Source organism: Hippocampus zosterae, chromosome 12 (genome assembly GCF_025434085.1).
Source record: "Hippocampus zosterae strain Florida chromosome 12, ASM2543408v3, whole genome shotgun sequence".
NCBI classification, from domain to species: Eukaryota; Metazoa; Chordata; class Actinopteri; order Syngnathiformes; family Syngnathidae; genus Hippocampus; species Hippocampus zosterae.
The window spans coordinates 18,346,865-18,363,130 of NC_067462.1; the positions used below are offsets into that span (position 1 = coordinate 18,346,865).

At 37.3% G+C, this 16,266-nt stretch overlaps 2 protein-coding genes and 1 pseudogene across 4 annotated transcripts in view; 2 read left to right on the forward strand and 1 right to left on the reverse strand.

Annotated features, from left to right (window-relative positions):
* LOC127612095 (ribosomal RNA processing protein 1 homolog A-like) overlaps positions 1-9,261 on the forward strand; it is a 34,000-nt gene extending 24,739 nt beyond the window's left edge. Inside the window, exons 8-12 of one of the 2 annotated variants that reach the window (XM_052083075.1) lie at positions 6,939-6,960; positions 7,727-7,833; positions 8,012-8,109; positions 9,052-9,071; positions 9,164-9,261. In XM_052083075.1, the coding sequence (XP_051939035.1) occupies positions 6,939-6,960; positions 7,727-7,833; positions 8,012-8,109; positions 9,052-9,071; positions 9,164-9,255 (339 nt within the window). In that variant the 3' untranslated portion in view covers positions 9,256-9,261. The remainder of the gene's footprint in view (positions 1-6,938; positions 6,961-7,726; positions 7,834-8,011; positions 8,110-9,051; positions 9,072-9,163) is intronic. The other variant, XM_052083076.1, reaches the window with a different exon arrangement.
* The window catches only part of LOC127612110 (ribosomal RNA processing protein 1 homolog A-like), a 162,840-nt pseudogene that overhangs the window by 51,512 nt on the left and 95,062 nt on the right, over positions 1-16,266 (reverse strand).
* Positions 11,007-16,266, forward strand: part of LOC127612085 (ribosomal RNA processing protein 1 homolog A-like) — a 38,859-nt gene continuing 33,599 nt past the window's right edge. Inside the window, exon 1 of one of the 2 annotated variants that reach the window (XM_052083063.1) lies at positions 11,007-11,181. In XM_052083063.1, coding sequence (XP_051939023.1) covers positions 11,055-11,181 — 127 coding nt within the window. In that variant the 5' untranslated portion in view covers positions 11,007-11,054. The remainder of the gene's footprint in view (positions 11,182-16,266) is intronic. The other variant, XM_052083065.1, reaches the window with a different exon arrangement.

The window sequence follows — 16,266 nt, forward strand, 5'->3', positions numbered from 1 at the left end:
AATAGTATTTTTGCCTTTGATAAAATACTCTGGATAATCCATTTTTTTAGGACTATTTCTGATTACTTGGTTAAGTATTTTCCATATTTCTTGTGTGTTACCTTTATTCTGCTCTAATAGTGCATGATAATAATCTCTTTTACTGGTTCTTATAATATTTACTAGTTTATTTTTATAGGTCTTATATTTTTTTTCTGCTGCTTCAGTTCTGAATTTTAAAAACAATTTATATAAATTGTTTTTCTTTTTACATGCGTTTTCTATGCCTTTCGTTATCCATGGCTTACTTGGGTCTTTATACTTTTTGGAAACTTTAGTTAATGGAAAATGTTTATCATATAAGGAGATTATGGTAGACTGAAATACTTCAAACGCTGTATTTGGGTCTTCGTTTGAGTAGACCTCGGTCCAGTTTTGTTTTTCTAGGTCTTGCTTAAAGGCATCGATGGAACGTTGGGTTCTTAGTCTTATTTCTGTTATACAATTTGTTGATTTAGCTTTTCTATCGAAATAATTATGAAAAACTGCAAAAACAGGCAAGTGGTCACTTATGTCATTAATGAGAAGTCCACTTTCCATTTTATGATCAATCTTATTTATAAATATGTTATCTATTAATATGGCCGTGTCAACTGTTATTCTGCTAGGTTTCAGGATTACTGGGAAAAAGCTGTTGCTGTACATAGTATTTATGAAGTCAGTTGTTTTTTTGTGTCTATTTGGGTTTAATAAGTCAATGTTAAAGTCACCACATATTATTCGTGTTTTCTTATCGTTGTAGTAACTGAGCATATATGTTAGTTTTTTATTGAATGTGTCAATACATGTTCCTGGTGTCCTATAGATGCAACTTATGATGATATTTGATGCCTTTTTATTGTGTATTTCAATGGTTAGACATTCCATTAGGTTTTCTATTGTGTTTGTCAATCTCTCGATTTTACTGCATTTAAGTGCTTTGTCTACATATATTGCAACCCCCCCCCCCCCCCTCCTTTTTTGTTTTCTCTATTAGTTGCAAACATTTCATAACCTTCTATTTCCATTTCAGTTGTTTTATCTTCATCAAGCCAAGTTTCTGATATGGCAATTATTTTAAATTTATTGAATTGATGTAAATCTGCTTCAATTCTAAGCCGCAACTCTTGTATTATTACAGTAACATGCCATCAACCGGCTGTGAATGCCGGCTGTGAAACTTCAAAATTGACGGCTACCAATCAATAGCAGGACACTAGTTAGGCTTTTATTTTTAAATTGGCTTTTGCAGCACTTGGCGGCGTTACCGTCATAGAGGATGAACAATCGTTGTGGAGGTTGGCTTGACTTGTTTTTATCGATTGGAGGCCGACCTGATCCCAGGTTTATTGCCATCACATACTGTTGCTGCCTTCGAAAACACTTGTAATTGTGCGCTGCTTAGTGGGATGGGGAATTTCGGGGCTCGCAGCGTGTGCCCTGTTTCGACTAGCAACAAACTTCAGACTACTTTTCAAAGGCAGTTTAATGGGTCCTTCAAATGAAAAAAAACCCTAAGTTACGCATTTTACAATTTTTGTAATGATGTATTTTGTGTTATACAAACATTCTTTTTTTTTTTTCAAACACTCAAAATGTTCAGAGGCATCTGTGCTATCCATACATATATATAGTTTTTATTAGTTCTTTGGGATTTTTTTATTCTTTATTTTTTGCAAAAGGAAAAAAAAATTGTGTCTGGAGGTCCCAACCAAGCCCTACTAACAATCCCGACCGGACGTGTTCATGTAAAATGCATTGGTTTGAAGCCTCCTGCAAAGAGGCAAACTCATTTGCGATCCTCTGGCGCCACCTAAAAGTTGCACAATTGGAATGACCTCAACCCAACAATGTGGTATGCATACGTCTGTCCAAGCGAAAACAAAGCGATTGACGTAAAAATCGTGTGAAATGCATGTTTACACATTAGGTTTACGATGCTTTCAAAAATATGAATTTTAATGGGTCTCTATGGTGCAAAATATGTAAATTGTGAAGATTACGGAATCAAAACCTTTTTTATTATTGCTGTAATGCCTGAGAACTATCAGCCGGTGACGTCATGAAATTTAGGCCATTTTAGAACCCCCCCCATACGTTTCAGCTCTCACGTGTTTTTCCGAATGCCTTAGCCTTTGATTCAAAGACATAATTTTACATTTATCGCAAGCGGTGGACTTCGAGGGTTAATAGGTAAAAATAAATCTACACGCATTTGATTCTGACAACCTAACACTGTAGTAGTCCCTCCTGATCAATGTTTACTCAAATGTCCCCTTTCTTCTAGTTATGAGGTCTGTGTGTGAATAGCTTATTTGTTTTAAAATGGAGCGTGGTGAGTTACTTTCTGTATGAAATGTACGATCTAATGAAAGCTGCCTTCCTTGTCCTTGCTTTGTCCAAAAACAGCTGATATAATACTCGATTCGATTTGAAGGCAAGATGGCGCCCGAGTTGGCAGCCGTCTGCAAGTGCTCTCATGAGCTTTGCTTTTTTGTTGTTATTTTTGTGTTTGTTTTGTAACTTTGTGTTTGTTGTTATGTCGTGTGGACCTGATGTGGACTTTTTTCAGCATTTTTTGGCCACGACATTCATCAAGACTCTGTGCTTGGTGGTTGCGCCTTCTCGGCAGCATGGGTATACCAGCACTGTTTTTGACTGGGAGGAATATCAGCGCCATTTGACTGTCGTTGCTGGACAGTCCCGGGGCGCTTGTGTCTTGCGCCTGTAATGGGCAGCATTTTTCACAGCCCCACTTTGTTCAGCGGAGAGATTGGTGCTGTTGAACGGTCTGCGGCTGGATGGATGTAAGGCTTGAGGAGCCGACGATGAGAAGAGGGGACGTTAGCGCGTAGCGCCGATGCGGATGTGGAACTGGGAGTCGCGGCTTGGAATTGAAGTGGATTTGCATGTGACAGGAGATGTGAGCCAATCTCTTTTTCGTCACTGGACGCTACAGCTTCGTGTTTGCTTTCAAAACTTAGCTTGTAGCAGACGTGTGCACATTTTCAGCATGACGTCTCTGATCGACTGGTGAAAGGACACTTTGATCCTCTCCTCTTTCATCTATAACTGCTTGAGGCAACAAAGTGTATGCAGAAAAGTGGTGAAGATTGCACGACTGTCTGTGTCCCATGTGTTGTGTTATTTTTGTTATTTTGACTTCAAAATGGTGCCGCGTGAGTGGCTGCCTTTAGAGCAGCTCCTATATTTTGTTGTTCTACTTCTTCCTTTCATAACTTTGCAGCTGTGAATCGGGAATTTCTCCATTGCGAGTCTAATAAAGGTTTTCTTATCTTATTCACCAAGGCGCTCCTTTGGTTTTATTATTCTTTGTCCAGATGGCTTTACGAGTGAAGAAATGCTCAAGCTGTGGAAAGGTCTGTTCTACTGCTTGTGGATGCAGGACAAACCACTTTTACAGGTATTTCTTTATTTCTTTCGTCACGGCTTGTGGAACATTTTCAGGCTGAGCTGTGATTTGTCGCCAATCACTTCTTTGAGCTCTTCCCAAGGCGTTCCCAGGCTGTCCTGGTTCGCCCCAAGGAATTCCTACCTTTGGGACATGCCCGGAACACCTCACTAAGGAGGCGTCTAGGAGATGTATTTTGATGGACCGCTGGAGTCGCGGTGCAACCACTCGGTGACTGTAGACAGCGGCTGTCATGCGCAAAAACGTAATTTTTATGCCATTTGGGGGCAGGGATTGTTAAACTGGTCCTGAAATGGACCGGCCATTCAGGAATCCCACAATATTCCCTCTGGCCACCACGACCCTGCGTGCTGGGCTGAATTAATGGCACCCACTGCCATTTAATTGTTAAATATATTGAGCCTTTCTTGGATTGTTTCACTTTCTATTTGCTTAATTTGAGGCACAATGTTGTTCACAGGAGGAGCTTTCCAACTCTGTTTGCACACTGATTCACACCTTTCATGACATTGATGGACGTAAGTTGATCCTATGCTGGTGTAATTCCAAATACAAATTAAAATGTCAAAAGCCGGTGGTGAAAATTGTTTTCCACAGAACTATTATACCTGGAGAGCTCCCTTAAGACCTTCAAAAGAGAGTGGACTGGCATTGACAGACTACGAATGGACAAGTTTTTCCAGGTGTGTGTGCGTGCGCGCGCGTCCATGAATATATCACTTTTCTCCCCCTTATGGTGGCCCTTCTTTTCGTATTACAGCTGATCCGCTTCATGTTCAGACAAAGCTTTGAGATGCTGAAGAGAAACAATTGGGATAGCAGGTAATCCATAAAAACTGTCATGCGCAAATGGTACAGTACGTCATAACATAGGTTAAATATTTTACATAATGTCTTTTCTATTTTTTTTTTTTTTTTAGTGTGGTCTCAAGATTTCTGGAGCTCTTTGCAACAGAGCTCCTGAACAGTGGCAACGGTGCACCTGCTGGTCTGCAGTTTCATATCTTGGACCTTTACTTGACGGAATTAGGAGCTGTGGGTGCATCAGAGGTAAAGTTATGATCCAAACGGGTCATTTGGAGTATGGAGCGTAGATGGAGATTTGGGTACTTGTCCGTATTTATTTTATTGATCCTGTTGAATGCCTTTCACTTGACAAAAATAAACTGAAGAGAATTTAGATATGAAATTTTGATGTCTATCCACTCTAAATGCCAATATTATAGTTTGAGTGACACATCCATTATAGAGGATTCTGCAAAAGATTTTGAGGAAATATTAATAACTTATTGAAATAAAGAAATGTGATGGTCCTTTTCACATTTTTTCTCCGTAGCTCACTGCTGACCAGAACCTGAGATTCATCGAGCCATTCTGCAAAACGGCAGCCAAGACCAAGGAGTAAGTTCCTCTTAGCGTCCTTTTGTTTGATTTCATATCTGCAGGGAAGTATATTTTTTTAAATCTTCCACACCATTTTTAATGGTGTTGACTTAAAAAATATGTACTAAAAAGTACATTTTGTGTGAGTGTGTGTTTGTGTGTGAGTGCGTGTGTGTGCGCGCGGAGTGATAATATTACAGTTTAACCCCAGCCAGTCCCAGGGACTGGCTGATGAGAAAAGTGAGTCCCATTAGGCATTTCGAGAGTCCCAAATTTCGAATTCTTAAATGGTCTACTTATTCAATTGCATATGATAATAACACAAACAGCAACAATATACATTGCTAATAGGTTTATTTCTTATCAACAAATGCTGCAAAAATTTTAATAATTCAGGCATACGAGATTTGCTGAGAAATAGGTTCTTATTTCATTCCATAGTTTGGTCTTTGCGTTCATAAATTCTCTCTTTACTCCGCTTCCAATGATGCAAGGCTTTCTCAAAGTCAACTTATCGCAAAAAACTATCCAACTTTAGCTGCTTCCTCCGTGATACCTCCGCAATAAACATTCGCAACACTTGTTCGCAACACTTGTTTTAACGATACAAAACTTGGCAATCATCTACTTTCCGCATATTGCAAGAACGACATGCGACATTACTTCATGCGAGATCAAAACAACAATGGTGGCGATTGTCAAACTGATCGTTGCGGGTGGGAAAAAAAGATGTACCGTAGCAGGCCTGAGGATTTAGGAAATTCACGTTTTTCGATTCCGTTGGATTACCCAATGGGAAACCATGGTAACTAATTTTGGGTTCCGTAAACGTTCATCATAGGAAGCCATTTTTCTATTTTGACTGATATTCATAATCAAGAATTCTGATACTCCAAAGTATAATGCTTCAAGGGTAAATGTTTGAAAACTATGCATTAACAATGAACATTATATCAGCAGCTGTGTACTCCAGGATTATTCAACGAAATAAATGGATCAAATTATGTTGTACTCATATGGCATCATGAATACAGCACACCACAAAATCAGAGTATTTTTTTCCAGTCTCACACCGCAAAGATTAATTTCCTGGTAATCATTAATACAGGTAAGTATTGCTGTGGCTTGACATCCTCTTCCCAAGACGATGCATGTGTAATCTACTATCAATTTGACGAAAGAATCTACCACGTGTCATCGTTAGTTCTACCGACAGCATATGACACCTTATGACAAATGTTTTATTCATAAAGTTACCACGCTACAACCAGTAAATTATAGAATAACCAAGACTGTTTCATAATACCGGTATTTTTGTGAACGTCAAACGTGTAAGCGTCACTTGCTCGTGTAAGAAACCCGAAAGGAGTCAAGTGGCGTATTCGGGTGTGCTCAGTTTGGTCGAAAACCGGTTTTCAGTTCTAACCTGAGGTGTAAAAATCTCAAATTTTCTGGTCGAAATCCGAAAGCCGGGGTTTGACTGTACTTTGGTCAGATTGAAGTTATTTCTGTGATCACTGAGGGTTATTCTTTCATTAACAGAGGGGTAACAATAATTTTACGTATATGAAAACGTTTTGTCAGTCTTGAATACCCCATAACCCAGCGGAATATGTTTACTTCAAATGTGGTAGAATTATCGGGCCTTTGAATATGTTTTCATTTCAATGGCTTGAAAGTGTATTCATCTAATTTGCCAGACAATCATACAACTTTTGACCTTAACATTGAATAACGTCACCAAAGCAAAATATCTCCAATTTGGATGTCAGTGTTCAAGAGGATTTGGCTGGCGTCCTGGTCGTGTAATATTACAGGCAACACATCCTTTATTGATCATACTAGTTTTAGGAGCGTCACTGATGAATGGCAGCGAAATTCTGCCTTGATCTGAAGCTTCCTGCTTGCTTTGTAATATTTGCCATCCACTGATCGACCATTCTCTTTAATTGACCGTCTCACCAGTCGGACACTTTTCCGAGCGATCTGCAACAGCATCTTCAACACAATTATTGACCAGGCTCCCTATGCCATTGAGGATCTGATGAGGGAGCTGAAAGAAGCAGAGTCCTCTGATTCAGGCCAGTCCTCTGATGATGAAGAGGACCCCGTGAAGCAGATTAACGGTACATTTTCACAAAAATGGGAAGAGTTTGTTGTTTAATTTTTCCACAAACACAATATTAATCGTAATACCATGTTTAGACTAATGAGGCTGCATAATGCATATTGTTTTAAAGAACATTTTTGAGTTGATTTTCCTTTCAAAGTGTCAACGTAATGATTTTGAAGTTAGCACTTTGCAAAATGGACGGATGGATGGATGAACGAATCCATCCTACATACGGTGTTTGATATTTTGGTGGCCGCATTGCTAGGTCATAGCGACTAAACCGCTCATCTTTAGGTGGGCAGGATGTGCAAATCCGCTGGCATTAACATGCTTTCCACATCATCACTTCAGTAATACTTGTTCAGCTGATTCAACTGGATTGTCGTCATGCCCGTTTTTGAGAATGTACCTTGCACATGGCCAACAGCAGGCTTGATTTCTTTCCATAGCTTTGGAGAAAGCGCCACACAAGCGATCGTTCAGCTCAGTACCAAAAGGCCCACGGGCAAGTGTTTGGGACCACTGCTATATAGTACGCAACATTAAGTGCAATCTGACCAAAAAAAAAATATTCCCCAAACTTTGAGTTTCCGTTCAGAATCACTATTTATATAGCACACAACAACCTGTTTTTGTGTAAGTTATTGATTGCAAATCATGAATGCTACAGTGTTTTAAAAAGAACTCCATGAATGTTACATAATTTTGTAGATAAATGACTGAATTGAATTGAATTTTTATGCCAGGAAGACATTATTTGCTGGTTATTTTGTTTTCAGGCAGTAAATCATACTTGAAACAGGGTGCTCATGAATCAGGAGACTCCGACACAGAGTTACAATTTGATGATGATGATGATGATGATAATACAGCACCAGTTCTACAGGTTAGTATTGTATTTTTATCCTAAATGCATGTTGTTGTTTTTCCAAGAATGAACACATATTTTGGGATACTTGGGTTTTCATTGGAAAGACATATGCTACACTGCACCACTTTAGTCAGAGCTCTTGATAAATACCATGTTCTGCTTTCCCCCTTCTAATGAAACATCTATTTTACAGTTTGACTATGCAGCTCTTGCTGACAAGCTCTTAGAGGTGTCAATTCGAAGTAGCACACCCAGCCACAATAGAGAGAGGCTCTACAAAATCATCAAAGTGTAAGTTTTGTAGCCCCTCAGACAGTTTTGAAAGTATCATACTGTATCTGTTGTTGTGGTCCGTGTGATTTAAATATGGCAAAAAGAAAAGCCAAACCTTCCTGTCCTTATGTGGAAGAAGTAATTGCCCCTTGAAGCTAGTAATGGGTTGTGACGCCCTTGGCAGCAATAACTGAAATCAAGCATTTGCGATAATTTGTGGTCAGTCTTTGACGCTATGGAGGAATTTTGGCCCACTTTGGCAGATTTAATTCAACTATGCCACATTGGAGAGTTTCCCTTTTGAGGTCACGCCACAGCATCTCTATTGGATTCAAATCCGGACTTTGACTTGACCACTGCAAAATCTTACTTTATTTTCTTTTGTTTTTTGAGCCGTTCAGAGATGGACTTGCTGTTGTGTTACGGTTAGTTGTCTTTCTGCATGATCCAAGAGTGCTTGAGTTTGAGGGTGCAAACTAAACTGATGGTCGGACATCATCCTTCAGGATTTTCTAGTAGACAGCAGAATTCATTGTCCCATCAATCACAGCAAATTGACCTTGTCCTCAGATAGAAAAGCAGCCCCAGACCATCACATTGGCAACACCATGTTTTATTAATCAAATGCTATCATTTCTACCCCAAATGTAACAGGCCGCACAAATTCAATTTTTGATTCATCGGTCGACAGAATGTTTTTTCCAAAGGTTTTGAGGATCATCTTGATGTCTTTTGGCAAATGTGAGATGAGCCTTTGTGTTCTTTTTGGTCAACAGTGGTTTTCGCCTGGGAACTCTCCAGTGGATCCTATTTTTGGCCAGTGTCTTAAAATTTCAGTGGATCAGAGAGTTGTTCAGCAGATTGGGAAAAGAGTGATTTTTACGCCAGTCGAATGTAGTTTATGATATGCCTTATCAGACCTCTTGTCTTTCAACATACTTTCTCTCTCTTTCATGGCAGGCTGCAGGATCTCAGTGAAGGTATTGTTATTTTTAAATTGCCTGATACGACACAATGTCTTTCTTGTTTATTTGTGTTATGTGACTCATCCTCTGCCTTTTTTTTCGGTTAGGTCTATTTCCTCAAGATGGCTATCCAGAGGAAGTCTCTACAGATGAGGATGATGAAATGTTTGCCAGCAGAAAGAAGATGAAGCGTGGATAGAATGCAAAGGAAACAGCTAAGAATCGTAAAGGACCTCTTTCTCACTTCAAAATGCAACTTTTCTGGTGAAGCAAGCCAAGCAACACAAGAGGAAGAAGCTTTCCAGTTCTACAATGATGATCTGCAGAGCCTAAAAAAAGTAGCACCAGAGAGCACACTAGAAGACCTGCTGCAAATGGACAGTAATATTGCAACCCATAACCAGGAATATGGAGAGACTGGTTTTGTCATTAAAGAGGAAGAGGAAGAGTGGGAAGATGCTGAAGAAAAAACACCTGAACCGAGGTCTCTGAGAGACAGTCTCAGCAGTATTACAGCACTCATTGAAGATGCTAAAGGCAGAAGAAACATGGAATGGCTGAGTACAGCACAAAAACTCAGAGACCTGATCCAAGAAGAACAAATGAAGTGTTGGGAAGCAAACGAGTATACATGACTTTTTTGACATGACTTCACGTAGCACACAAAGTGGAATAATTAATATACAAGAAATGTATGTTCATGTTAAAATAAGTCAAATAGGTTTATGCTCATACTTGTGCGCTATTGAAATAAAGAGTACATTTATGTTTTGTTTGTGTGTATGCGTGTGTGTGTGTGTGTTTACGTCAGATCAAATTTGCGATGTGTGATGTCACTCAACAATGACGACCTCCATGGAGACACAACCGTGAATGCCAATTTATTATGAATGAATATTTATATTATTACATTTAGTTAATTTGACATGGCTTCATGTAGCACACCATGATTTGCACTGAGTGTTGGAATACATACATGCTGCTATCTCCTTGCATTAATTAAATTATTTGGTGAAATTCATTAAATGCATTGGAGATAGTATATACCTTTATTTATATGAATAAAATTAATTATGAAGAAGGTTAGCTGGGGTTCAAATGTGTTGTAACAAACCAGAACAACAGTTTATCAGAATCAGCCGTCTTTGTTGTTTAAATTCCCCCCCAATGCATTGAGGGTGGACTGGGACAATCCATGTGGAATATTTCCGATTTCCCACTTTCATCGAGTGCAGCATACGAATGCTTAGGAAAGGGTGCATGGATAAAACCTTTAAATCTCCTTTCGCATAGGTCACTCATCTCCCGAGGCCTCTTTGGATTCTCGTTTTGCCTGAGTAATTTCCTTTCCGACCCTATCCAGATGAGATGATCTTGGAGGATAGGGTCATTCAAATTCTATCAATGCTTAGGAAAGGTGCCTGCTTGTAAACTTTAAGCCCCCGTTATTGTCAGAATTCTAACATTAAAGTTAGAACTCTGTCTTAATTCTCAAAATTCCTGACTTTAATGTGAGTAATGTGTCAGAATTCTGACATAAGTTAGAATTCTGAGAATAAAGTTAGAATTCTGAGACAAAAGTGGGAATCTTGCCAACCTTGGATTTTTTTCTTTATTGGCCCTAAATCTCTTCTGTACACTTGTTTGTCTGTTGACTGTTGATTGCAATGTATTATTTATATTTGTTCATATTTATATATGTCCTTTGTATTCAATTTTCACTGCCCTTGTTTTTAGCTTTGTGCTTTTTAATGCACCGGATATTTGCACTGTGGTTGAGGGGAAATAAATTTCATCTATGCTGGATGTTGTAAATAGAGCATGTTTTACAATAAAGCTGGCTTTTGACTTTGACTTTTTGACTTTTCAAAATAACCGAAAACAAGATACAGGAACATACATCCGTGCCTGTGATGGCAATGTGTGATGTCATCTGTCTGCGACGAAATGAAGGAAAGTGCGCCTGAGCAGCACCGCTCCACGTGAATTAGTGTGAAAATGGCGGCCGTTCACGATCCAGAGATTCAACTGGCACAAAAGTTAGCCTCAAACGAAAAGCCCATTCGAACAAAAGCATTAAAAAAGCTAAAGAAGTATATAAATGTCAGATCACAGAAACTGACGGGTAAGTAACTCGCGTTTAGTGCTCTTATGTGCATTTATAACGGTGCTCGGAACATTCACAAATACGAATTAATAGCATTGCCTTGTGTTTTGAACGTTACATATCACTATATGGACACTTTTTGTGTCCAAGCTCAGTTTTTAATTAAATTCCATCCTTCGAAACTAAACAATGTTTTACAGTACGGTAAGTGGGTTCAGATTTAAAAGGTTAAGTTACACTATCCACAATTAACATTGTATACATCAGCAACGTCGTGCTAACTAAAACGCTTATTGTTAAAAAAAAAAAGCCAAATGTAATGTTAATGTCAGGAAACTACGAGCAGTTATCAAAATTCACATGCACATTTCTACCTATGCCCACGTAAACCTCTGTGGATATCAAAAATCGCTACACTATCATAGATTTTATGGACATTAAGCTATCAGGAGGCTCACTGTTGAGAATAAGCTTAACGTGTCTTAATGTTTGACAACTTATCGCCACCCAAATTAACACTTAAATCCACTTCAACCTCTGAAAATAAGTAATAGTCTCTTTGTTTAGGATTTTATGAGCATTAATAATAATAATAATACATTTTAATTGAGCTTTTTCTTGCCCATAGGCGTTCACTATAGGGCATAATGCTTAACGCGGCTTGATGTTCTCTCTATTCTCTACCAAAATTCATGGGCACATGTCTGCCACAGTGTCTGAAAATATAAAAAAAAATCTGGCCGATATTTGAGATCTTGTAGACATTAATGTCTTCCTCTCCTCTCTGTGTGAATTAAGTTTAATGTTGAGGAAGGCGCTTAATGTCTGCATGCTGTCCTAAGTTACGCCTGCTTTTCCTTTATATAAGCAGCCTGTCCGCACATCAATCAGTCAAATGCAGTGCAGCTACTCCACATCATTCACAGAATTTGGAACTTGGTTCATACACAAAGTGCCCCACATTATTAGGCGTTCCTTCCATTTTGGAGGACATGTAAGAGTTTTGAATGTGCCTTGTAGTCATGAAAATATGGTAACGTTGCAGACATCTATACTTAAGGTTTGAAATTCAGATATCACTATCTGCCGTTTCGACCAGTGTCAAATCTGTTACCGATACTGTGCATGAACATTCTGATTGGAAATTTTACCAGTGGTGACAAAAGTCCAATTCAAGAGCCTTGATTTTATTTTTTTTAAATGCTTGCATTTTTTTTCTGCCTCAGGTAAGAGTTTAGTTGGTATGCACTATTTGAATAAGAATAAGAAAACCTATAATTGTCTCACAATGGAGAAAATCCCAATTTACAGCAGCAAAGTTATAAAGGAAGAAAGTAGAACAAAATATAGGAGCTGCTATAAAGGCAGCCACTTTTGCGGCGCCATCTTGAAGTCATAATAACAAAATACAATACAATACAATACATGCTGATTTATATAGCGCTTTCACAACAGCGGCAGCTGTAACAAAGCGCTTTACAAAACAGTTAACATGAAGTAAAATAATAAACACAACACAACATAAAACACGGACAGTCATGCAGTTCTAACTACAATACAACACATAAGATTGTCTGTGTCTAATGTGTCTTGTCTTGTTGCATGTTGTGAGAGGGAATGTAAAGGTATGTTGCACATACAGCACATTTGACAATAAAATTGTAGTTGACTCGATAAGACACAGTCGTGCAATCTTGACCACTTTTCCTGCATGCAGTTTGTTGTTTGATGCAGTTATAAATGAAAGAGGAGCTAATCAAAGTGTCCCATGTTTGGTTTGGGTTTGGGTTGTTTATTGAACATAAAACATATACAGTAATAATTTGACAGAAAATAAGGTAGATAAAAAAGTAAAAGAAAGAAATCAGTCTTCATTCAACACAGTTATGTTCAAGGGAGTAGGATGAAGTAAAAAAACTTATCTTGTCCTACCCCGTTATGTGTTTATATCTACTAAATCATTTTTATATCAATCAGAAAAGAAAAAGTAAGAAGAAGTCTCCATTAAGGCTCATACTTTACCCTTAACCGTGATATTTTCACAACTTTTGGTTTGTATCGGGATTATATACATCCTCACCCTGGCACTCTTGTGTCAATTTTCTCTTGTATTCATAATGGGTATTGCAATACCTTTCTCTATTTATCAACTTAGTTCTGATTTATCATTATATTTAATGTTTAGAATTTATCATTTTAACTCTGATTGGTGTAGGTTGTTTGTACTATTTTTTTGAATTTGTTTTTGAACTCGGCAAGCGATTTACTCATTTTTAGGTCCGTTTCGAGATTATTCCACAGATTAACACCTTTGCTAGATACACTTCTTTGCTTGATGTTTGTTCTTGTTTTGAGTTTTTTGAATAAGTTGGTACCTCTTAATTCAGAGTTGCTTTCTCGAATTTCAAAAAACTTCTGAATGTTTTAGCAGAGCAGGTTATTGTGTGCTTTGTACATTAATTGGGCGATTTTAAAGTCAACCAGGTCATAAAATTTCATCGTATTTAATTTAATAAATAGTGGATTTGTGGGTTCCGTATAATTTGATCTATTAATAATTCGAATTGCTTTTTTTTGTAGTTTGAGAATAGGGAGTGTGTTTGTTTTGCAGGCATTTCCCCATATTTCCACACGGTAGGTCATGTATGGTAATAATAATGAAGTTTATAATGTGTACAAGGATCTCTTATTTAGCACTTCCTTGGTTTTGTAGAGGATCCCTACGGTCTCGGCTATTTTTCTTTTTACGTTATCGATATGTGGTTTCCAATATAGTTTTGAGTCTATTACTAATCCGAGAAACTTGGTTTCATACGCTCTTTCTATTTCAATTGAGTTTATCATAATTTTAGCTTGGTGTTTGATTGGTCTTGTGCCAAAAACAATTGACTTCGATTTTTTTCAGGTTGAGTGACAATTTATTTCTGTCGAACCAGTTTTTTAATTTGTTTAATTCGTTTTCTACGGTTGTCAGGAGCTGTTTCAGATTTATTCCAGAACAGTAGAAAGTTGTATCATCAGCCAATAGGACACATTTAAATAGTTTTGAGACCTTGCAGATATCATTTATATATAAGATGAATAGTTTTGGACCAAGCACTGACCCCTGAGGTACTCCGTGAGTGATTTTCAGTTGATTCGTTTTTTATTGTTGAGTTGCACGTACTGATATCTGTTTTCTAAATAACTTATCCATTTATAAGCTACACCTCTAATGCCATATCTTTCTAGTTTTTTTCAATAATATACTGTGATCTATTGTGTCAAAAGCTTTTTTTAGAACTAGGAAAACCCCAACAGCTTCCGCAAACTCCATAACTGCCATTGAGGTGGTCCATTTTTCCCTGAAGCCATATTGATTCTCACTTAACAGCGCATGCTTTTGTATAAAACTATCAAGTCTGCGAGAAAATAGTTTTTCTAATATTTTTGAAAATTGTGGTTGTAGTGATATTGGTCTATAATTTGTAAACAGATGTTTTTCTCCACTTTTATAGATTGGAATAACTTTAGCAATTTTCATTTTTGATGGAAAGATACCAGCTTTGAATGACAGGTTGCATATGTGTGTGAAAGGTCGCACTACATATTCTATAATCTGCTTGATTATTGTCATATCAATATTAAAGCAATCAGTTGACTTTTTATTTTTAAAAGTTTTTATAATATTTGATACTTCTTCTTGTTTTACTGCAGTAAGGAACATCGTGGAGGAGTTTTTTTCTACGTATCTATCCACTTCAAACAGGTCTGTTGGATCAGGAATTTGTTTTGCTAGGTTACTGCCGATGTTGACAAAATACTCATTAAATTCAGTTGCTATTTCTGCAGTTTTTTCCAAAATAGTATTTTTGCCTTTGATAAAATACTCTGGATAATCCATTTTTTTAGGACTATTTCTGATTACTTGGTTAAGTATTTTCCATATTTCTTGTGTGTTACCTTTATTCTGCTCTAATAGTGCATGATAATAATCTCTTTTACTGGTTCTTATAATATTTACTAGTTTATTTTTATAGGTCTTATATTTTTTTTCTGCTGCTTCAGTTCTGAATTTTAAAAACAATTTATATAAATTGTTTTTCTTTTTACATGCGTTTTCTATGCCTTTCGTTATCCATGGCTTACTTGGGTCTTTATACTTTTTGGAAACTTTAGTTAATGGAAAATGTTTATCATATAAGGAGATTATGGTAGACTGAAATACTTCAAACGCTGTATTTGGGTCTTCGTTTGAGTAGACCTCGGTCCAGTTTTGTTTTTCTAGGTCTTGCTTAAAGGCATCGATGGAACGTTGGGTTCTTAGTCTTATTTCTGTTATACAATTTGTTGATTTAGCTTTTCTATCGAAATAATTATGAAAAACTGCAAAAACAGGCAAGTGGTCACTTATGTCATTAATGAGAAGTCCACTTTCCATTTTATGATCAATCTTATTTATAAATATGTTATCTATTAATATGGCCGTGTCAACTGTTATTCTGCTAGGTTTCAGGATTACTGGGAAAAAGCTGTTGCTGTACATAGTATTTATGAAGTCAGTTGTTTTTTTGTGTCTATTTGGGTTTAATAAGTCAATGTTAAAGTCACCACATATTATTCGTGTTTTCTTATCGTTGTAGTAACTGAGCATATATGTTAGTTTTTTATTGAATGTGTCAATACATGTTCCTGGTGTCCTATAGATGCAACTTATGATGATATTTGATGCCTTTTTATTGTGTATTTCAATGGTTAGACATTCCATTAGGTTTTCTATTGTGTTTGTCAATCTCTCGATTTTACTGCATTTAAGTGCTTTGTCTACATATATTGCAACCCCCCCCCCTCCTTTTTTGTTTTCTCTATTAGTTGCAAACATTTCATAACCTTCTATTTCCATTTCAGTTGTTTTATCTTCATCAAGCCAAGATTCTGATATGGCAATTATTTTAAATTTATTGAATTGATGTAAATCTGCTTCAATTCTAAGCCGCAACTCTTGTATTATTACAGTAACATGCCATCAACCGGCTGTGAATGCCGGCTGTGAAACTTCAAAATTGACGGCTACCAATCAATAGCAGGACACTAGTTAGGCTTTTATTTTTAAATTGGCTTTTG